At 43.0% G+C, this 24,204-nt stretch overlaps 1 protein-coding gene and 1 long non-coding RNA gene across 3 annotated transcripts in view; one reads left to right on the top strand and one right to left on the bottom strand.

The window, feature by feature from the left end:
* Positions 1–20,849, bottom strand: part of LOC130296466 (uncharacterized) — a 46,414-nt gene extending 25,565 nt beyond the window's left edge. The window contains exons 1-3 of one of the 2 annotated variants that reach the window (XR_008849219.1): positions 20,583–20,849; positions 7,935–8,062; positions 4,513–4,690 (exon numbers count right to left, since the gene is read on the bottom strand). This is a non-coding gene — a long non-coding RNA (uncharacterized LOC130296466). The remainder of the gene's footprint in view (positions 1–4,512; positions 4,691–7,934; positions 8,063–20,582) is intronic. The other variant, XR_008849220.1, reaches the window with a different exon arrangement.
* LOC130296461 (rho GTPase-activating protein 39-like) overlaps positions 1–24,204 on the top strand; it is a 121,472-nt gene that overhangs the window by 87,100 nt on the left and 10,168 nt on the right. Inside the window, exons 5-7 of the mRNA XM_056548000.1 lie at positions 3,090–3,182; positions 17,476–17,549; positions 23,708–23,907. Coding sequence (XP_056403975.1) covers positions 3,090–3,182; positions 17,476–17,549; positions 23,708–23,907 — 367 coding nt within the window. The remainder of the gene's footprint in view (positions 1–3,089; positions 3,183–17,475; positions 17,550–23,707; positions 23,908–24,204) is intronic.

Here is a 24,204-nt window from a genome sequence, read left to right as displayed (position 1 = left end):
GTGTCTTGTGGATTTGAGGTCATGGTGTCACCTGTTATTATTATGTGTATGATAACTTACCTTTGTTGCCAGCACTGGATGAGAAGGTAAGGCTCACAGAACTCTCTGCTCCACTTTGTCGCGTTTTCATGCACAGGACCCACACCCGGAAGTGCTGTAGGGCAAGCCTTTATTTTACTGTTGTCTCTGACCTTTCCCAGCATTCCGTGTGGCCATAGGTCATAAGTCACATGGTCTCCAGGGAGCGCGCCTGTGCTGCAGTGGGTGAACAGCATTATTTCGGTAAATCCCTTACACCATGTTATCCAGCCACCCACTGCTGCACAGCCACGCTCCCTGGAGCCCATGTGACTTATTGTCTATGGCCACACGGAATGCTGGGAAAGGTCAGAGACAACAGTAAAATAAAGACTTGCCCTACAGCACTTTCGGGTGTGGGTCCTGTACATGAAAACGGGACAAAGTGATGCTGGGAGGTAACAGAAGAGAATTGCACTGTCTTATAACTTGGCCTCATGGGCTAAAAGGGTGAAGGGAAAAAATCCTGGAATACCCCTTTTAAAGTTTTGATCTCTCGTGGTCCAAGGCTTTAGATGCCTAACGATCTTGGGATATCACTGGGGAAAGCGAGCGGTAGCCCACTTCACTCCCCATCCGGCCGTGATCTCCTTCCACCTGAATGAGCCAGCCTGTGATATCGGTTGGTGACCAACACTCCCCAAGCGATCAAAACTTTCAACATGTCAAACGTTTTTATACATTTCAGGGACGCTTCAAAGGCATTATTTGGTGTTTTGCAAAAATTCATATCCTGCTGGGGCTAGAAAGAAGAAGAAAAAAACTATACTTACCCAACCCTGGTCCCGTTACACATCTCTGTCCTGTCCCTCAGTGCTCCTGTCTTCTTCCTAGACGAGCACTCGTTGCATGACCCAACAGCTCAGCCAATCACTTGCTGTGGCCTGTCTTGGCCACTGATTGGCTGAGCTGGCAGGTCCTGCAACGAGTGCAGGTCTAGAAATTAAGAAGAAGACAGAAGATTGGGGGACCAAATGGAGCTGTGGGGGACTTAGGCATGTATAGATTTTTTATAGTTAAAGGGGCACTCCACTGGAAAAAAAAAATTCTAAATCAACTGGTGCCACAAAGTTAAGCAGATTTGTAAATTACTTCTATTTAAAAATCTTAATCCTTTCAGTACTTATCAGCTGCTGTGTGCTCCACAGGAAGTTCTTTTCTTTTTTAATTTCCTTTCTGTCTGACCACAGGTCTCTCTGCTGACACCTCTGTCCATTTATGGAGTAAATCCCCATAGCAAACCTTTCCTGCTCTGGACAGTTCCTGACATGGACAGAGGTGTCAGCAGAGAGCACTGTGGTCAGACAGAAAATAAATGCTACCGGAGGAGCATACAGCAGCTGCTAAGTACTGGAAGGATTAAGATTTTTAAATAGAATTAATTTACAAATCTGTTTAACTTTCTGTCACCAGTTGATTGAGCAAAAAATGTTTTCCAGTGGAGTACCCCTTTAAGTAATAGCTTTTTTTTTTTTTCAGTCCCAACAGGATATGACTTTTAGCAAAACTTTGTCCCAATATAGTCCTATATGTATACAGCCATAGTTAAACATCGTGTGTCAGTCTAGTGGAGGCTTCATGCTTCTGTGATTTAGAAGATCTTGGCAGACATGGCACAACAGATAGTAACATTTTGGGTACATCTGCAAGGTTGATGTAACAGCGTGGGGGGGGGGGGGGGAGTGCTGGTTTAGGATGTGCCAAATCCCTTAAAATGTGCAACTCTCATCATATTTGGCGCTTCCTTTGTCCATGCGCCAGCAGTCGCAGGGTATAAGCTAGTTCAATATAGGGATATGTCAGCACTTCCGTGGAATCTGTGGTGGTGCACGAGGTAGGGTAAAGCCACAGGTAGAAGAAAGATGATACCCGGCACTCACCAATAATGCACAGTGAAGATTTATTATGCCATAGTGTAGTACAAGGACGCTTTTCGGTGTGGGAGACCCTCTTAGCTGTCTGCCGTAGGCAGACAGCTGAGGAAGGCTCCCACGCTGAAATGCGTGGCACTTCCATGGAATCTGCTGTGGTGCACAACGTAGGGTAAAGCCACAGGTAGAAGAAACATGATACCCGGCACTCACCAGTAATGCACAATGAAGATTTATTATGCCATAGTGTAGTACAAAGACGCGTTTCGGCATGGGAGCCTTCCTCAGCTGTCTGCCGTGGGCAGACAGCTGAGGAAGGCTCCCATGCCAAAATGCGTTGCACTTCCATGGAATCTGCGGTGGTGCACAAGGTAGGGTAAAGCCACAGATAGAAGAAAGATGATACCCAGCACTCACCAGTAATGCACAGTGAAGATTTATTATGTCCCAGTGTAATACAAGGACGCGTTTCAGCCTGGGCGGCAAACAGCTGAGGAAGGCCCCCACGCTGAAATGCGTGGCACTACTGTGGAATCTGCTGTGGTGCACAATGTGGGGAAAAAGCCACAGGTAGAAGAAAGATGATACCCAGCACTCACCAGTAATGCACAGTGAAGATTTATTATGCCATAGTGTAGTACAAGGACGCGTTTCGGCGTGGGAGCCTACGGCAGACAGCTGAGGAAAGCTCCCATGCCGAAAGGCGTCCTTGTACTACACTATGGCATAAATAAATCTTCCCTGTGCATTACTGGTGAGTGCTGGGTACCATCTTTCTTCTACCTGCAGGGTATAAGCTGACATATATTTCAAGCACAATTGATGCCAATATATTGTAATTTTCCTAGTTCCTGGGTAAATTATAGTATATCTGCCGGGCAATGCAAAGCTCTGCCCACTTATATTGTATCTTGTTTTATGCCAGAAAAGTTGCGTACAAACTCTACAGATAAACTGTATCTGTTGTGTAGGCTGCCTGAGATGCTTACATGGCCGGCAGATACCGAGGGCATTGTGGTGTGTTGCGATGGCCTTAGACTATGTAGTCGTCAATTGATTGATGGTCACGCTTGGGTCTCATGTTTCGGTCGGGGTGGGTGACGGTGGTTCAGGAGCTAAACTGATGGTTTCTGTTTTCAGTTCACCAGCGGATTCAGGAAGCTCAGGAACTGAAATTGAAGAAGAACTCGAAATCACGGAAAAAGAGGAAGCAAAATGCGGATGAGGAAGAAGGTAAAAAATACAGAGGGAGCCCATAAAGGTTCATCTCTGTCACCTGGGTGATGTAGTTCAATCCATGCCTGCTCTGTGACTAGTATGTTGTGTGGACCAGGAATGGACTTTGATATGTTGTATGGTTCGTGTTGTTTTTTGTTTTCTTTTTGTTTGATACTAACTTGTAACTGCATGCGCTCGGTCCTAGTCGTTTCAACACAACACAACACATCAATAAAAGTTAGGAAGTTAGCGGTCCTGGATAGACAAAAGAAAAGAAAAGAAAAAATGGCCTGATATATATTGTATTACTGGATTATCGGTATTAAATAATCCAGTAATACAATATATATAAGGCCTTTTTTTATTTATACATTTTTTATTTTATTTGCTGTTTTGATGTTTCTCAAGTGATTTGTTGTGGGTTTTTTTTTCTTATGTTTTGATAATATAAAAGCAAACAGTCCTGTAGAAAACAAAATAATCTAGGGGCCAAAGCGGGATCGGGAGTGATAGCTTATTGTTACAACGATCACTCCCGATTCCTCATTCAAATTTTCTGTATGGTGGTCAATGGAGGTTTCTGTAAATATTTGTGTGGCCAGCCGTTTGGTGTGGTATATATTTACAGCTCGGAGATAAACAATGGCACAGTTCGCACAAGGCCCTTAGACAGGAAGGTGCGGAGGTTGGTGCTGCTGTGTGCGGTTTTATGTTTCCTCCTCCATTGTGAAAAGCACCTTCATCCCGAAAAAGAAGGTCAAAAGCTAAAGAAACAGGGCTCCCTATGTGTCCCAAAAGATTAGGAGTCCTTGTGTCGGATACATAATGGACTTTTTTTTTTAGACTGGTTTTTAAAGGAGCTCTGTAGTGAAATATAAATGATCCCTTATCCTGAACGGGGGCCCCTACTGGCAGTCTACTGGAACTCCCACACGGAGCGGCGGACCATAGAGATACATGGAGGGGGTGTGTCGGTTGCAGCTTCCTGCGGGGGTCGGAACGGCCGCTTTCGGCAGACTGCTAGGGCCTCGTTCAGAAGAAGGGGGGGGGGTCCCAGCGGTTGGACCCGCGAACTATAACTTATCCCCTATCCTTATCCCCTAGGGGATAAGTTATATTTCACTGCAAAACTCCTTTTAATGTCCAAACATAAAGTGACCGACCCAACAGTACTTTCACAGCGATATGTTCTGGAGATATCTATGTACAGTATATATAACTTAACGTGTACAGTAAATGTATGTATGTTCCAGCATTACTTTCAAACGGCTGGAGATAGTTTGATGAAACTTGATCACATGTTACTTATGTCAACTAAAAATATAGGAAAATAACCCAAACTCACCTCCATTGCGAGGGACAGGGTTTTAATCTAAAGCCCCATGCAAGTCTTAGGGACTTCCAGTACCTTACTCCACAAGCTCCGCAATTCCTGGAGAGTGTGTCAGTCCGGTGTGCAAGCTATCCCCTCCTGCAAGTCACGCTCCTTCTAGTTTCGGTCCTTTTTTTGTTTTGGCTAAAGGCTGAAAACACAATTTTTGCCTGATACATCCACATCACAGCTCATTTAATCACAATCTCTCCACCACAGTTTAGCCCCAATGTTACTCCACAAGCTTTGCATCTCCGGGTGAAGAGTGGGTCTAGCTTGTAAGCCAAACCCATTCCCAAAAGCCTTACTCCACAAAGGCACGTCCCCTTCTATTTTCTTCATACAATTTCTCTTCATCACAGCTCAGTCCCACCTGAGGTTGGGGTAAGGAGGTTGGGGTAAGGAGGTTGGGGTAAGGAGGTTGGGGTTAGGAGGTTGGGGTAAGGAGGTTGGGGTAAGGAGGTTGGGGTAAGGAGGTTGGGGTAAGGAGGTTGGGGTAAGGAGGTTGGGGTAAGGAGGTTGGGGTAAGGAGGTTGGGGTAGGTGGTTGGGATAAGGAGGTTGGGGTAAGGAGGTCTGGATATAAGGAGAAGAGAGTCATTGCTGCTTTTCCTCTCCCACAAGGTTTAGGTAGGAAGACTGGGCAATGCCGGGTACTCTGCTAGTTTACAAATATTACTAAAATGTTGCCTGACCTTATCTTTACACGGTCACAATAGCCACACAACTACCATGTATATTGAAAGACAAAACTAAAAAATGGTCTCATGTGCCATTAGGAGACACAGCTACAGTGCAGCAACTACAGGGAAAAATGCGGAATCTCTTTTGGGCATAAAATGCTGCTTTGTCATTACAGCTTAGAAGCCCGAACATACGGAGTATTCTTAGAGTAATCCTTACAAGTAATCTCCTTGGTGACCAGTAAGGACAGAGGCTGGAATGTCCCTGGAATGCCACATGTGTTAAGACTTTGGGTTAATATGGGGGCTACCATGAAGAGAGGGGGAATGAGCTTTTGCCAGACGATTTCTCTCTTTTGATGACAAAGAACTAGTGTAAAACCCATAATGCCTCATCGCTCATCTTCCCAACATTTCCTATCGAGGGTCATTCTAGAGGGGATCATACACACTAAAGCAACCAGTCGCCTCTCCTGTTCTGCCTGTTTTAGTAAATACTTGTATTTCCAATGAAAGAACATCTGTTTTGGCGCCACCTCCTGAACGGGACCCAGGCAGTCTGCTGAAAGGAGGCGCTCCAACCCCCTATGGGGCGGCGGCTGACATGCCCCCTTCACGCCCCATCCCATAGAGATACATGGAGGGGGCGTGTCGGCTGCGGCTCCCTGCGGGGTTGAAATGGCTGCTTCAAGCAGACTGCCGGGGTCCCGTTCAGGAGATCGCTCAGGGGGAGGTCTGGGGGTCCCAACGGTCGGACCCCCTGCGATCTATAACTTGTCTCCTATCTTTTGGATAGGGGATGAGTTATGTTTCACGGCACTACTCCTTTTATGATTTCTCATTTGAGGGTTGATTCCTTGGTCTTTTACATGGGGCAATAACAGTGTAAAAGTCCTTTAAAACAGAGACAGGACAGGAGAGGCCACAGGCCGTTCTTAGGGTAAGTTCACACTACAGAATTTCCTTGTGCTCGGGGCTCCACTCTCGTGCTTGTGATTACAACGATGCATACATACCTACCTGTATGCAAAACATAAACTTAACAAAGCGGTCGGATTTGTGCCCATAACCGCGACTGAGGGTACGCCCTACAATAAATTAATTGAGAAAAAAGGGAGGGTTGGGAGGGATCCGCAAAACGTCGCGTACGCCCAGCCAGTAGGTGCCGGGGCGTTATATACCCTCACCCCCCTATACACAACTCCCAACATTCCACCTAGAAGTGTAAAATACTCCTGCCCCTCGCACAAATACAGCCTGATAGGCCTAACACTTGTAAATTCAGTGCAGGTTCTACTTGCAGCAGCTTCCCATTGATCTGTGCACCGTGCGGAACTTCCGTGTACGGACATTACGACGAGGAATTTATTCCATTAAAAGAATGGAACGGCACTATGGTATGGAACATCAATTAATGTCCACATGGATTCTGGAGGAGACTGCTACACCTAGAATCTGTGCGGAATTTTCTCAAGGAAATTCAATGCCGAAAATCTAAAATGCGAGCATACCCTTATCCGGCAGGCCCAAATTGTTGGGTTTGATGGATTTTGCTCTTATGAGCATTGGTAGGTTAGAGAGGTTAACAGCACCACCCCTGTCCTCACTTTGTGTGTGGTATTGCAGCTTAGTTCCATGCAGGGGAATGGAGACAAGTTGTAATACCAGTCTCAACTCATCCCCTGTCAGTCCCAGGGTAATTATACCATTTACAATAACCCTTTGGAGGGTGAACCCTCCCCTCTGGCGAAAGAACCCTAGAAACAGGGTTCTTTCCCCAGAAGGGGGTTTCACCCCCCAAAGGGTTAATGTAAGTTGTATACCACACACAGCCTGGAGACAAGGGGTGGTGCTGTTTTTGGAAGAAAGTAGCTCTGATTTTTTATTTCTGGAGAACCCCTTTAAAGGAGTACTCCAGGATATAAAAATGTATCCCTTATACTAAGGATAGGGAATACGTGTCAGCTCGCGGGAGGTCCGACTGTTGGGACCCCCCTGCGATCTCCCGCATGACCAGAGCCGATGTAGTGAAAAAAACAGTGCCCTGAAGCCGCGTTTGACTGAACAGCTGATCAAGAGTACTGAGTCATGAGGAGCACTGTGATTGGCTCAGACACGCACACCCGCCCCTTACTATTGGTTGTTGTTGGGGGGTGGCCTATGCAGCAGACACTGGTCTACCGCAGTACTCCTTTAAGGGCCTCTTAACACTGAATCTCTGCCCTGGATATATTCCAGGTTGGAGATTCTGTTTTCAGCAGGCGCCACCGAAATAATTGGCGGTAGGACTAGGCGGACATGTGCTATCTCCGTAGACGGCAGCGCAGTCCACTAGAATTCTGCCCAAAGAATGACCATGTTTATATTTCTTCATTCTTGAATTTCCCCTACGAGATTTCCCGCCATGGAAATTTGGCATTGTGAACATCCCATTGAATATAGTGGCCGGGCCCTTACATTGCTCTCTCCTATATGGATGCAACCAGAAAAAGTTGTGGACTAATGTTCTTTGCTCACAATTTAATGCTAATACAAGTATGTACAGTATGTCGAATCCAAAACTAGAGAAGCAGGTGAGCCCGGCACTGCAGTCCGTAATGAGCCCCTTCTAGGATGTACGACACCAGTACTAACACCTGGGAAGCATTCTTGGGGATGCACTTCTTTAAATAGACAGGCAATGGCGCGCAATTCAAGAGTAGGATGCACTCACCCGGATCTCTTGCTGGTAGAAATCTTTATTCAACTTCCAATATTATCGTACAGAGGCTAGACGCAGAGGAGCAGCCTCGCAGCAACAGACTGTTTGCTATGGGGATTTTCTCCTGCTCTGGACAGTTCCTAAAATGGACAGCAGAGGTCAGCAGAGAGCACTGTGGTCATGACATCAGAGGAAATGCATTTCTTTTTTTAGATTTCTCTTTAGTATACAGTCCCTAAAAAGTACTGGAAGGATTAAGATTTTTTAATAGAAGTGATTTACAAATCTGTTTAACTTTCTGGCACCAGTTGATTTAAGTTTTCCACGGGAGTACCCCTTTAACCCTTAATTGTCATGACGCCAGGGTGAGGTTTGCTTAATATTGAAGGTCCTGCCGCCAACCGTCCCACAAACGGCAGGGATAATAAACAGAATGTCCACAGCAGGATTTATGAGATAACTGGAAACTTTTACTTGAACTTTTATGCAACAGTCTTTACAATTAAACAGTTTCTCTTGAGGTAACCGGGATGCAGGTTCCTCAAAGGCTTTGCTGGGACTGGTAATAATGAGCTTTATATAGGCCACTGTGCTACTAATTATAAGATTTGAGTAGAATAGTAGTCACACAGGATTTGTAGGTTGAGCTTTGTAACTCACGGTTTTAGTGGCTGCTGGATTCTTAGGCTTTGGCCTAGTTGAATTGAGATTGATGCTGATTTGTTCTTGCTTGATAGTCCGGAACTAAGAGAGCCAAGAGAGAGTATTTAGACTACAGCCCCTTATATACTAAGGAGGCTGGACTAAGCTCATTGGCCGGCAAACCTGTAGGTCCTGAACCCAGTGAACTCTGGGTACATCACATGACCCAGGAAGGTCCTTAAACATCCATACATTCACAACTGTAGATCACATGACCTGGGAAGGTCCTATACTTTAATTTTACCTATACATTAAATAATATACATATAAACACAATTATATGAGGCGACCAAGGGGCCAGCCCTGCAGGAGAGCCCTGTGGAGATGGAGGAACTCTAGCTGAGGGGACCTAACACAAGGGACAGGACAAGGTCCTGTACCGGGACACCACACATCCTACTTTCTTCTTGAATTGTGAGTATGTACAGTATGTTTCGTAAGCTCGTAGGTGACCTGATTTAGGCTGTATGCGTACTGTGCCCTGGCAATGATTCTTCACTAATCCCAAATTTGGGATTCCTGACTTTTGGATTAGACGAGCTCTGAACCTGAATAACTGGCCTGCGCATCTGATAATTTTAGTCGCCCACATTTATTGTTGTCACGTGGGTTCTGCGGAGATGCTGTATGTAAAGGATGGGTGTGTAGTACAATCCCTCTGGAATTTTCTGTGCTTGGCAGGACGGTTCGGCTTATTCACATTGCATGTAATTACATACACTGAAGATATGTGATGACTATTGACCACAGTCGTGTATATCTTATATATTCATACAAACATTCCCCATAGATAGGCCTAGGCCAGCGACTTATAAACGCCTTGTGTCAATAGGTTAAAGGGGTACTCCGGTGGAAAACTTTATTTATTTTTAAATCAACTGGTGCCAGAAAGATAAACAGATTTGTAAATGCCTTCTATTAAAAAAAAATCTTAATCCTTCCAGTACTTATTAGCTGCTGAATACTACGGAGGAAATTATTTTCTTTGTAAATATTTCTCTGTGGAACACAGAGCTCTCTGCTGACATCACGAGCACAGTGCTCTCTGCTGACATCTCTGTCCATTTTAGGAACTGTCCAGAGCAGCATATGTTTGCTATGGGGATTTTCTCCTACTCTGGACAGTTCCTAAAATGGACAGAGATGTCAGCAGAGAGCACTGTGGTCATGATGTCAGCAGAGAGCTCTGTGTTCCAAAAAGAAAAGAATTTCCTCTGTAGTATTCAGTAGCTGATAAGTACTGGAAGGATTAAGATTTTTTAATAGAAATAATTTACAAATCTGTTTAACTTTCTGGCACCAGTTGATTTAAAAAAAAAAACAAGTTTTCCACTGGAGTACCCCTTTAATGGCCACCTTCTGTAATCCCCTGAGTCATAGGGGGAGATTTATCAAAACCTGTGCATAGAAAAAGCTGCTTAGTTGCCCATAGCAACCAATCAGATTGCTGCTTTCACTTTTGAAAAGGCCTCTGAAAAATGAAAGCAGCGATCTGATTGGTTGCTATGGGCAACTCAGTAACTTTTCCTTTGACAGGTTTTGATAAATCTCCCCCATAGTCCTTTGGCAGAAAACATGGGGGGAGATTTATCCAAACCTGTGCAGAGGAAAAGTTACTGAGTTGCCCATAGCAACCAATCAGATCGCTACTTTCATTTTTCAGAGGCCTTTTCAAAAGTGAAAGCAGCGATCTGATTGGTTGCTATGGGCAACTTTTCCTCTGGACAGGTTTGGATAAATCTTCCCCATTGTTCCTTCGTTCTTTTTCGGGCAGAAATGGAGAAAGGGCTTATCCAATGAAGAATGTCACTCACCTGCATCGTGGGGTGTTCATATTTATTAAAAAATTTGTGCATGTCATGAAAAGGGGAACAGGTCATATCTGAACCGCGGGAGCGATAACTTACGGCAACAACCGTTTCATTTTGCTGTATACAAAAAATCTAGGTTAAAGGGGTACTCCATCCCTAGACATCTTATCCCCTATCCAAAAGGATAGGGGATAAAATGTCTGATCGAGGGGGGGGGAGTCCCACCACTAGGGACCCGTGCGATCTCAGCTGTGGCACCCCAGACAACCGGTGCACGGCGCGAACTTCTCTCTGTGCTGGATGACTGGCGATGCGGGGGCGGAGGCTCGTGACACCGGGGTCAAGCCCGCTCGTGACCTCACGGCCACGCCCCCTCAATGCAAGTCTATGGGAGGGGGCGTCACGCCCCCTCCCATAGATTTGCATTGAGGAGGCGTGGCCGTGGCGTCACGAGCCTCTGGCGCTGCACCCGACGCTCTAAATGAATGCCAGGTGCAGCAGGGAGATCCCCAGCGACGGCACCTCCGCGATCAGACATCTTGGATAAGATATCTAGGGGCAGAGTACCCCTTTAACATTGCTTAAAAAAAAACACCATACACATTGCTACATACGTTAACATATAAATGTTTAGTTTTTTTTACGTATACATTAAACAGGAGCAAAAAGACTGTGTGAAATCACAAATATTAAAAATAAATTAATAATTAACAAGTCATTAAAACAAATTCCGTGTTTAGCCTAGTTTGGGATTTCCTTGTTTCCACGAAATAACAATTTCCTTTCCTATTTGTTTTTTCATTAAAGATTGTGTCTTACGCAAAATTTTACTCTGATATGCGCAATATACATATCGTCCCTCCTCCTGTTTTTTTTCCCGCCATACGTCACGACTGCGTTCTTTAGGAGATAACACTGTGGTTTTTACTGCGCTGGGTATAATTTACAGTGGCGTCCACAAATGCATGGCCTTCTTCCTGTAGCCCTGTGTTTCTGGTGTTGTCATGGCCGCCATTTATGGTGACCAGAAACATGATCCCGGTTAAAAGCAAATATTTCCTGTTTTTTTTTGTTTTTTTTCCAGAGACCACCTTCCTATTGAGGTGGTTGTCAGCCGTGTCCCAGTTCTCCCAGTATCACAGGGCATCTCGGCGGTGAGTTCACCCCGCAGGAATGCAGCAGCTCGTTGCGTCCGCTCACAACGCTCATCCCAATGTTCCTTACGGATCTATTTCAGTAGCTGACACACCTATTCAGCAGATCCCAATGAATTACCGGTTGTCACACTTCCTTTTACTAATATTATGGTTGTTGTTGTTGCTATAGTTTGGATATATTTATTAGAGATGAGCGAACTTACAGTAAATTCGATTCGTCACGAACTTCTCGGCTCGGCAGTTGATGACTTTTCCTGCGTAAATTAGTTCAGCTTTCAGGTGCTCCGGTGGGCTGAAAAAGGTGGATACAGTCCTAGGAGACTCTTTCCTAGGAATGTATCCACCTTTTCCAGCCCACCGGAGCACCTGAAAGCTGAACTAATTTACGCAGGATAAGTCATCAACTGCCGAGCCGAGAAGTTCGTGACGAATCGAATTTACTGTAAGTTCGCTCATCTCTAATATTTATTCTCTGTAATATTTTTGCGCACTCCCCCGTTGTGTTATTGGATTTATATGTTGTCGGGTTTAGAAAATATATTTTTATATACCCTCTATGGGCATTCAGAGATAATAGAGGTGTGTGTGGGGGGGGGGGGGGGGGGCTGTCTTTTATTCAGGACTTTCATGAGTCAGCTGGAGCAGAGAACAGTTACAAAGAGTATCCTTGTCCCTGGTGGACTCCATGCGTTACTGCCACCTACTGGGGGTGCGCCAAGATGGCAACTGGGGGCCTAGCGAAGTTCCCTGAGGCAGCCAACTCGCAGGGCTGGTTCTGCCTATGGGCCAATTAGGCTGCCGCCTAGAGCGACCTCTTGATTGGGGCTCCGCTCTGCCCACTGCAAGAAAGATAGCAACCAGCCAGCATCTGAAGCACCCGCTGCTCATCCAAAGCACCCACCTAGCCAGAACCACTGTTGCTTGAGGAGTGGGTTTGTTACAGTGTGTCACCCCAGTAGTAAGGAGATTATATGAGGAGGAGGTTTGTTACAGTGTGTCACCACAGTAGTGAGGAGATTACATGAGGAGGAGGTTTGTTACAGTGTGTCACCCCAGTAGTAAGGAGATTACATGAGGAGGGGACTTGTTACAGTGTGTCACCCCAGTAGTGAGGAGATTGCATGAGGATGAGGTTTGTTACAGTGTGTCACCCCAGTAGTAAGGAGATTACATGAGGAGGAGGTTTGTTACAGTGTGTCACCCCAGTAGTGAGGCGATTACATGAGGAGGTTTGTTACAGTGTGTCACCCCAGTAGTAAGGAGATTACATGAGGAGGAGGTTTGTTACAGTTTGTCACCCCAGTAGTAAGGAGATTACATGAGGAGGGGGCTTGTTATAGTGTGTCACCCCAGTAGTGAGGAGGTTTGTTACAGTGTGTCACCCCAGTGGTAAGCTGATTACATGAGGAGGAGGCTTGTTACAGTGTGTCACCCCAGTAGTAAGGAGATTACATGAGGAGGGGGTTTATTACAGTGTGTCACCCAGTAGTAAGATGATTACATGAGGAGGAGGTTTGTTACAGTGTGTCACCCCAGTAGTAAGGAGATTACATGAGAAGGTTTGTTACAGTGTGTCACCCCAGTAGTAAGGAGATTACAGAGGAGTTTTGTTACAGTGTGTCACCCCAGTAGTAAGGAGATTACATGAGGAGGAGGTTTCTTACAGTGTGTCACCCCAGTAGTAAGGAGATTACATGAGGAGGGGGTTTCTTACAGTGTGTCACCCCAGTAGTAAGGAGATTACATGAGGAGGAGGTTTGTTACAGTGTGTCACCCCAGTAGTAAGGTGATTACATGAGGAGGAGGTTTCTTACAGTGTGTCACCCCAGTAGTAAGGTGATTACATGAGGAGGAGGTTTCTTACAGTGTGTCACCCCAGTAGTAAGGAAATTACATGAGGAGGAGGTCTGTTACAGTGTGTCACCCCAGTAGTAAGGAAATTACATGAGGAGGAGGTCTGTTACAGTGTGTCACCCCAGTAGTAAGGAGATTACATGAGGAGGAGGTTTCTTACAGTGTGTCAGAAGCTTTAGTCTAGGATGGCAAAAATCTTTGCACCAGTCCTGCCAACTTGGTATACATAGTACACGGTGTAATAGTAGAGCTGTTACTGCAGCATAAAAGTATTGCAGTGTATTGTACTAATGGTTACACCCCCTAGTGGTCAAGTATGAGTAAAAAAAAAAAAGAATTACGTCAACGTTTTAAAAAGTTTAGAGGAAAACAAAGAAATAACTAAAAGGAAAATAGAAGAAGCTCACAATGAAAAAAAAATATACATAACTGGTATAACCACCTAGTGTATCCTTAAAGGGGTACTCCGGTGGAAATATTATAATTGTTTTATTTATTTTTTTAAATGAACTGGTGCCAGAAAGTTAAACAGATTTGTAAATGACTTCTATTAAAAAAATCTCTACCCTTCAAGTACTTATTAGCTGCTGTATGCAACAGAGGAAATTATTTTCTTTTTGAATTTCTTTTTTGTCTTGTCCACAGTGCTCTCTGCTGACACCTCTGTCCGTGTCAGGCACTGTCCAGAGCAGCATAGGTTTGGTATGGGGATTTTCTCCTGCTCTGCACAGTTCCTGATACGGACATCAGGTGTCAGCAGAGAGCACTGTGGACAAGACAAAAAATAAATTCAAAAAGAAAAGAATTTCCTCTGTAGCATACAGCTGCTAAAAAGTACTGGAAGGTTAAAGATGTTTTAATAGAAGTCATTTACAAATATGTTTAACTTTCTGACACCAGTTGATTTAAAAAAAAAAAAAAAAGGTTTTCCACCGGAGTACCCCTTTAAGGGTCTATTGGCATGTCAGAACTTCTGCTTGCGGAATTCTGCCTCAAATTAAAGCCCATGGACTTCTATGGAATTCTGCAAGCTGTAATTCAGAGGTGTGAATAGGAGTGTGGATTCCCATAGAAGTCTATGGGCTATAAATTGAGGCGGAATTCTGCCGTGTGAATAGACCCTTAGGGTGCGTTCACACTACGGAATGAACGCTGAATCTCCGCTCATGGAATTCAGCAAGCGGAGATTCAGCCTGGCAGCCACCGTTGGCGGTATGACCTCGCGGTACTGCGTCCTCTCCATTGATGGTTATGCAGTGCTCGCGGAATTCCGAACAAAGAATGAACCTGTTCATTCTCTGTGCGGAACTATTTCAGCTGCGGAAGTCTTGTGGAAACCCATTCACACTGATGTAAAAGTTCACCATGCGTAATTTCGCCCGCGGAATTCCACGGGAATTGCATAGTGGGAATGCATCCTTACAGTGTTAAAAATAAAAGATTCTACATAAAAGTTCAAAAGGATATAAAAGAAGTACAAAAAAAGTTTTGAAAGTTTTAAAAAGTTAAAAGTACCGTAGTTTAAAAAAAGAAAAAAACAAATGTGTTACACGTGTAAAAGTTTGAAAAGGCATAAAAGGCTGTCATGCCCCCTAGTGGGCAGATTCTTACAGGGTTAAATAAAATAAAAAATCGAGTAAAAAAAAAATACTTACATAACTTTTTGAAACTTTTAAAAGGCAAAAAAGTGAAATAAGAATGATGATAATAAAAACAATGAAAACAATACATCAAAATAAAAAATATATAAATGTATATACATATAAATATTTATTCTGGTATCACGACCTGCATAAAAATCTGAAAAGGCATAAAAAGGTGGCCATGCCCCCTGGTGGTCAACTATTCTAATACAGTGATCCCTCAACTTACAATGGCCTCAACATACAATAGTTTCAACATACAATGGTCTTTTCTGGACCATTGTAAGTTGAAACCAGACTCAACATACAATGTACAGACAGTCCAGATCTGTGAAACTTGTCAATAGCTGGAAGAACTTACCAATCAGAATGGATATTTCACTGGTAAAACTCCTGTATTACTGAAGCGTATGCACTGACTGGTGTCTGGTAGCGCCCCCTACAGTACAGGGAGGTATTACATGTTCTGTACTCTTTACCTGTATTACTGAAGTGCATGCACTGACTGGCTGTCTGGTAGCGCCCCCTACAGTACAGGAAGGTATTACATGTTCTGTACTACTCTTTACCTGTATTACTGAAGTGCATGCACTGACTGGTGTCTGGTAGCGCCTCCTACAGTACAGGGAGGTATTACATGTTCTGTACTCTTTACCTGTATTACTGAAGTGTATGCACTGACTGGTGTCTGGTAGCGCCCCCTACATTACAGGGAGGTATTACATGTTCTGTACTCTTTACCTGTATTACTGAAGTGTATGCACTGACTGGTGTCTGGTAGCGCCCCCTACAGTACAGGGTGGTATTACATGTTCTGTACTCTTTACCTGTACCAGGGTTACCTGCTCCTCTGGACACCAGGTGAGGGCGACTCCATGTTACTTTTTAGGACATTGCCTGTACTGTACAGGACCCTGAAGAAGCTCCTGTCCTCTACATAGACCAGTGTTTCCCAAGCAGGGTGCCCCAGCTGTTGCAAAACTACAACTCCCAGCATGCCCGGACAGCCTTTGGCTGTCCGGGCATGCTGGGAGTTGTAGTTTTGCAACAGCTGAAGGCTCCCGGTTTGGAAAACACTGACATAGACAGTGATTACAGCTCCCAGCAGATCTTTATTACTTTTATATATAAGGATTTGCTTTATCTCTATTCGTTATCTACTTATTTTTCTTTAATTCTCACTTTTTCCTATTTTTGGATGACATTTTGGATCTTTAGAACCAATTAGTTCTGGTCTCAACATACAATGGTTTCAACATACAATGGTCGTCCCAGAACCGATTAACATTGTAACTTGAGGGACCACTGTAGTTAAAAAATATATATATATAAAATAAAGTTAAAAAAAATTGTTACAAAAGTTTTAAAAAGTTAAAAGAGAATAAGAATAAAATAAAAAAATAAATGCACAATGAATAAACTATAGAGCTGGTATCCTCCCCTACGCAAAAGACTGAGATATTAAAATATCACATTATTTTATAATATATTATATCAAAATGATCCCACATTCCTGCTTTTTAGTTGCCTTGACTCCTCCCGAAAAGAAAATAACAATAAAAGGTGATCAAAAGTTTATATTTACCCTAAACTGGTATCAATTAAAAAGACGGCTCATCACACGGCCACATAGAGGGGAAAAAAGTTGTCACAATAATAGTTCTATTATTATTATTATATTATTATTATATTATTATTATTATTATTATTTTATTATTATTATATTATTATTTTATTATTATTATATTATTATTATTGTTATTATTTTATTATTATATTATTATTATTATTTTATTATATTATTATCATATTATTATTATATTATTATTATATTATTATTATATTATTATTTTATTATTATTATATTATTATTTTATTATTTATATTATTATTATTATTGTTATTATTTTATTATTATATTATTATTATTATATTATTATATTATTATTATTTTATTATATTATTATTATTATATTATTATATTATTTTATTATTATTATATTATTATTATATAGTAAACAGAGGTGTGACTTGTAGCTTTTGAGCCCTGATGCAAAATCTCCAACTGGTCTCTTATGGGGCAGATGTGCTTCGGGGACCCCATAGGCACCAGGGCCCCGATGTGACTGCTACCTCTGCACCCCCTATAGCTCCGCCCCTGATGGTAAATTAATTACAGCTTAACCCTTGGAAGGCAAGGATGCAAAAACACAATAGACAAAAATGCAGCAACAATGGCGCACATAAATCGAAAAATTATCCGGCAGCAATTCGGCGTACTATTTGCGCACTCAGTACTGTCTTCCGAATGTTAGGGGTATTTTACTAGTTAATTATAACCTGATAAAAACTTTATTGACAGCCCTTATCGCTGTTTACATTGCAGGTCTTCCCATCAGCACCTATGCTAAATATTGTTACCGCAAACTGCAAAAAGTCGCGGTTACTGGAGGAAAGAAGGTAAGAAACGGTGGATTTTTGTTTGCTGGTTTTCTATTGTGCATTTATGACAACCATTGTGGAACTTTAAAGGGGTACTCCGGTGGAAAACAAAGGTTTTCAAATCAACTGGTGCCAGAAAGTGAAACAGATTTGTAAATGACTTCTATTAAAAAATTTTTTATCCTTCCAGTACTTATCAGCTGCTGTATGCTTCACAGGAAGTTGTGTAGTTCTTTCCAGTCTGACCACAGTGCTCTCTGCTGACTCCTCTGTCCAATTTAGGAACTGTCCAGAGTAGAAGCAAATCCCTATAGCAAACCTCTCCTGCTCTGGACAGTTCCCGAGATGGACAGAGGTGTCAGCAGAGAGCACTGTGGTCAGACTGGAAAGAACTACACAACTTCCTCTGTAGTATTTAGCAGCTGATAAGCACTGGAAGGATTAAGATTTTTTATATAGAAGTCATTTACAAATCTGTATAACTTTCTAGCACCAGTTGATTTGAAAACATTTGTTTTCCACTGGAGTACCCCTTTTAAGGTAATGTATGAATATATATATATATATATATATATATATATATATATATATATATATATGAAACATAAAGGATGACCGCAGCACTCAATAGTAGTGAAAATATCAAAAAAGTGGCTTTATTCCAAAAGCAAACAGCAGCGACGTTTCGGTGTTCTCACAACACCATTCTCAAGCTAAATAACAGTGATCACAGCGCAGTATATATAGAGGGTGAAATAAATCAATCATAATTACAAACAATTATAGATATGTAAACATTCATAAAGTGCCAGTGCATACAGTGCATCAAAAAAATATTAGGGGATGTACAATAGTCATCCAGATACAAGTGAGTGATATTAAAAACATTTCTATGCAGATCTTATACATAGGTAAAACAGAGAATGGTATAAAATATAAAAACAGTAAAGTATATAAACAAACAACTTAAATACCATAGGGATTCAGGGCAGGTGTGTGGCGTCACTCACCGAGGAAGCGTGTCCCATGTGTAACAAGTGTAATGGCGGCGAACGCCAGTATAGCGATACAGCCAGTGTCATGGCGACGGACGCCAGTGTGTGTATAAATAAAGTTGTAAAGGAACGGACCAATCACTCAAATGGAACCAGAGCACATGACTATCGATGTAGTATCAGTATGTTGGCCGGAGGCGCATGCGCACCGCTGCAAATCGCATAGCGGTGGCCATCTTACTATAGGGCAATGCTGTATAAAGTGTTGGCAAGGCGCTAGTCGGCGCAGTATCTATGGTAAAGAAACTGTACTATAGTCCCCACTAAGTGTCCACTAAGTGGGGACTATAGTACAGTTTCTTTACCATAGATACTGCGCCGACTAGCGCCTTGCCAACACTTTATACAGCATTGCCCTATAGTAAGATGGCCACCGCTATGCGATTTGCAGCGGTGCGCATGCGCCTCCGGCCAACATACTGATACTACATCGATAGTCATGTGCTCTGGTTCCATTTGAGTGATTGGTCCGTTCCTTTACAACTTTATTTATACACACACTGGCGTCCGTCGCCATGACACTGGCTGTATCGCTATACTGGCGTTCGCCGCCATTACACTTGTTACACATGGGACACGCTTCCTCGGTGAGTGACGCCACACACCTGCCCTGAATCCCTATGGTATTTAAGTTGTTTGTTTATATACTTTACTGTTTTTATATTTTATACCATTCTCTGTTTTACCTATGTATAAGATCTGCATAGAAATGTTTTTAATATCACTCACTTGTATCTGGATGACTATTGTACATCCCCTAATATTTTTTTGATGCACTGTATGCACTGGCACTTTATGAATGTTTACATATCTATAATTGTTTGTAATTATGATTGATTTATTTCACCCTCTATATATACTGCGCTGTGATCACTGTTATTTAGCTTGAGAATGGTGTTGTGAGAACACCGAAACGTCGCTGCTGTTTGCTTTTGGAATAAAGCCACTTTTTTGATATTTTCACTACTATTGAGTGCTGCGGTCATCCTTTATGTTTTGTATGAATTGGACCCAAGACCAGGGCCCCTAGACTGCTTGCACCATATTCATTTTTTCGGAAGTGCTGCCTACCAAAAAAGCTATATATATATATGGATATGTGTGTGTGTTCAAATAGGATTATTGTAGGAGGTTTATGAAAACCTGTGGAGAGGCAAAGTTGCCCATAGCAACCAATCAGATCGCTGCTTTCATTTTGCAGAGGCCTTTTTCAAAAGTGAAAGCAGCGATCTGATTGGTTGCTATGGGCAACTAAGCAACTTTTCCTCTGCACAGGTTTTGATAAATCTCCCCCAAAGGGGGAGATTTATCAAAACCTGTGCAGAGGAAAAGTTGCCCATAGCAACTAGAGATGAGCGAACTTACAGTAAATTCGATTCGTCACTAACTTCTCAGCTCGGCGGTTGCTGACTTTTCCTGCATAAATTAGTTCAGCTTTCCGGTGCTCCGGTGGGCTGGAAAAGGTGGATACAGTCCTAAGGAAGAGTCTCCGAGGACTGTATCCACCTTTTCCAGCCCACGGGAGCACCTGAAAGCTGAACTAATTTATGCAGGAAAAGTCAGCAACCGCCGAGCCGAGAAGTTCGTGACGAATCGAATTTACTGTGAGTTCGCTCATTTCTAATAGCAACCAATCAGATTTCTTCTTTCATTTTTAACAAAATGAAAGCAGCGATCTGATTGGTTGCTATGGGCAACTGGGCAATTTTGCCTCTCCACAGGTTTTGATAAATCTCCCCCAATATTGTGCTGTATGGACCAAACACAAGGGCCTTATAAACATTTGTACAGTGCTGTTTTCCGTATCCCGGGGCATGATTTTTAACATCGGCCGGTCTTACCAAAAAGTAAGCGTGAGTCTACATGTATTAGTATGTATTGAGATATTTTACTTGTATGGGACTAGGAGAAATACTCTGACATCCTGCAGGACATACAAATACGACCTCTTTCACACCACGATTTGTGCCTAAGTAAGAGGGAAGCCTTGATTTACCTTTCAGGGACGGTGTAGATCCTTTGGAGAAGGCAGACAGGCTTTTGGCTGACCAGGCATGCTGGTCACAGTTTGAGACCACTGGTCTACATGCAGATTGAATTGGACGCCCTTTAACACATAGGTGTATACAAAGTATTCTGTTTGGATGGGGACACAATGTTTGGCCTCCAGTCTGTTCAGAAAAGTCTCAGTAAATATATATATTACGTTCCACTGAAGTTCCGGGGGACGTTGTCTCCTGGAGTCACCTCCGCTGAGCCCCGGCCGTCTGCACGAGCTGCGGTTTGGTTCATTTGATTTACTCTGCTGGGGGGGTTTGTTTGTGGATTTTAACATCCCCATGTAAGGACATACCATTAAATCACAGCGGGGGGTGGGACACGTTTCCCAGCATTTCCTGCCAAATGGAGAAGTGCGTCTGTCACCAGCAAAATAAACCAGAGGATGAAAATACACACACATTAGAGAGGAGACCCTGCACTGCGCAATGTGTTTACTACTCCGTGTCCTCACGTTACTGGTCCGTAAAGGGGTTTCTCGAAAAGGATCCAGTGGTGTTGGGTATCCTCTTTTATTCTGCAGGGATATGACTGTACCTTATTTAGATAGAATAGAACAAAAAAGATACAATACTATAATAAAATAAAAAGACATTTGACACATTCCTTGCTGTACCGCAAACTGCACGTTTCACGTTGCAAGGCCTATAATGCACAACGTGATACCGGTTTTAGCATTACAAATGTGGCTGCTGCCACCTGCACCATTTCATTACCCCTCCCTTGATCACCCCCTGTGCCATTTCATCACCCCCTTGAATACCCTGTGTCATTATCATCACCCTCTTTACCCCATCATGTCACTTTATCACCCCTTGTGCCATTTCATCCCCCCCTTATCACCCCACTGTGTTATTTCATTACCCCCTGATCTCTTACTGTGTGCCTTGTCCCCCCCCCCCCCCCGTGTCACTTCATTCTCCCACTTCATCCCCAGTTGTGTGACTTCACCCCCTCTTGACCCCCATATGACCCAACCCCCCCCCCCCCTTCCTGTGCCATCTCACCCCCCCCCCCCCTTTCTAACCCTGTCTTTTTCCATCACTCCCGCCTTGATCACCCCCTGTGTAACATAATTCTCCCCCTTGATCCCCAGCTGTGCCACTTCACCCTTCCCCGATCCCCCAACCTATCACCTTAACCCCCCCCCTTCACCACTTAATTACCCCCTCCCCTCTTTATCACTCCCCTTTGCCACTTCATCCCCTCCCTTCCTCCTCATGCCACTTCATTCTCCCCCTTGACAGCACTATCTAAGCCCTGCTTCCACCTCCTGTGTCCCCTCCTTGTCTGACTCTTACTAAAGACAGATTTACCCTAACAACAGGCAGTGGACAGCAGTTTGCAGAGAAGTGAGACACCTGGTGGCCAAGTCTTTAGAGCTTTAGAGTCAAATATGATCTACATACAGTATATGTTAGAAATGACAGAGACGATCACATGGAGGAAAGTTAAACAAAACAAACAGTAACCATTAAAGGGGTTGTCCACTTTTTACAAGGTAAGATGAGCTGATTACAATACCCCGCAGTCCTGGCTATGGATAGAGATTGTACTCAACATTGACGATTATGGGTCCTACAATATAGGAAACTGGTAGAACTTAAAGGGGTACTCTACCCTTAGACATCTTATCCCCTATCCATCCATCTTATATCCCTGCTCCCGGTGTTCGTTTAGAGCGTCGAGTGCAGCGTTGAAGGCTCGTGACTTCACGGCCAAGCCCCCTCAATGCAAGTCTATGGGAGGGGGCGTGACGGACGTCACGCCCCCTCCCATAGACTTGCATTGAGGGGGCGTGGCCGTGATGTCAAGAGCCTCCGCCCTGCTCGCCAGTCATCTGGCACAGAGCGAATTTCACTCCGTGCACCAGATGTCTGGGGTGCCACAGAGCGTCTTTAAGTAGGGGATAAGATGTCTAGGGGCAGAGTACCCCTTTAAGGACACCAAATACAAACATTAAAGGGGTACTCTCTTGGAAAACCTTTTTTTTTTTTTCAAATCAACTGGTGCCAGAAAGTTAAACAGATTTGTAAATTACTTCTATTAAAAAATCTTAATCCTTCCCGTACGTTTTAGCGGCTATATACTACAGAGGAAATGCTTCTCTTTTTGGATTTCTCTTCTGTCACGACCACAGTGCTCTCTGCTGACCTCTGCTGTCCATTTTAGGAATTGTCCAGAGCAGCATATGTTTGCTATGGGGATTTTCTCCTGCTCTGGACAGTTCCTATAATGGACAGCAGAGGTCAGCAGAAAGCACTGTGGTCGTGACAGAAGAGAAATACAAAAATAAAAGCATTTCCTCTGTAGTATACAGCCCCTAAAAAGTACTGGAAGGATTAAGATTTTTATATAGAAGTAATTTACAAATCTGTTTAACTTTCTGGCACCAGTTGATTTAAAAAAAAAAAAAAAAAAGTTTTCCACGGGAGTACCCCTTTAAGATGTGCAAAAATGGTGTCTAAATATACTGAATAAAGCAGCCATCAGTTCAGCTTGTATATACGGCACGAGGATATTTTTACTTTTTTACTGTATTTTTGCTTATATTTCTATTTACTGTTGTATCACTATACATGCTGGGAGGTTAAAGGGGTTATCCAGGAAAAAACTTTTTATATATATATATATATATATATATATATATATATATATCAACTGGCTCCAGAAAGTTAAACAGATTTGTAAATTACTTCTATTAAAAAATCTTAATCCTTTCAGTACTTATGAGCTTCTGAAGTTAAGGTTGTTCTTTTCTGTCTTAAGTAGTCTCTGATGACACCTGTCTTGGGAACCGCCCAGTTTAGAAGAGGTTTGCTATGGGAATTTGCTTCTAAACTGGGCGTTTCCCGAGACAGGTGGCATCAGAGAGCACTTAGACAGAAAAGAACAACCTTAACTTCAGAAGTTCATAAGTACTGAAAGGATTAAGATTTTTTAATAGAAGTAATTTACAAATCTGTTTAACTTTCTGGAACCAGTTGATATATATAAAAAAAAGTTTTTTCCTGGAATACCCCTTTAATATCTATTATTATTTTTTATTATTATTATTGTTAGGGTTTGAGGAAGCCGACACTGGAGGAAATAGAGCAAGCTCGACAAGCTATACTCACCCCTTCCCTGTTCGGGAGCTCTCTGGAGGAGATTATGGAGAGGCAGCGAGACGTGTATCCTGACCGGCGGCTGCCTTGGGTGCAGACCCAACTCTCGCTGCAAGTGTTAGCACTGGGAGGGGAAAGAACAGAAGGAATATTCAGGTATGTTTCATGCCAAGACGACTTTTAATGTAGTAATGTTTTTGTTAGTATTTTGCCTTCGTTTTTATAAGCCATAGCACAGATGGAACGAATCTTTCCATTATACAAGCAATAAACTTTGGCGCTGCATTTATGCCGTATACTATACAGGTTCTGTGTTGCCACTTAAAGGGGTACTCCCGTGGAAAACTTTTTTTTTTTTTTTTTAAATCAACTGGTGCCAGAAAGTTAAACAGATTTGTAAATCACTTCTATAAAAAAAAATCTTAATCCTTCCAGTACTTTTTAGGGGCTGTA

Source organism: Hyla sarda, chromosome 12 (genome assembly GCF_029499605.1).
Source record: "Hyla sarda isolate aHylSar1 chromosome 12, aHylSar1.hap1, whole genome shotgun sequence".
Taxonomy (NCBI): domain Eukaryota; kingdom Metazoa; phylum Chordata; class Amphibia; order Anura; family Hylidae; genus Hyla; species Hyla sarda.
Note: the sequence above shows the minus strand (reverse complement) of the source record. Positions and strands in the feature narration are given on the sequence as shown.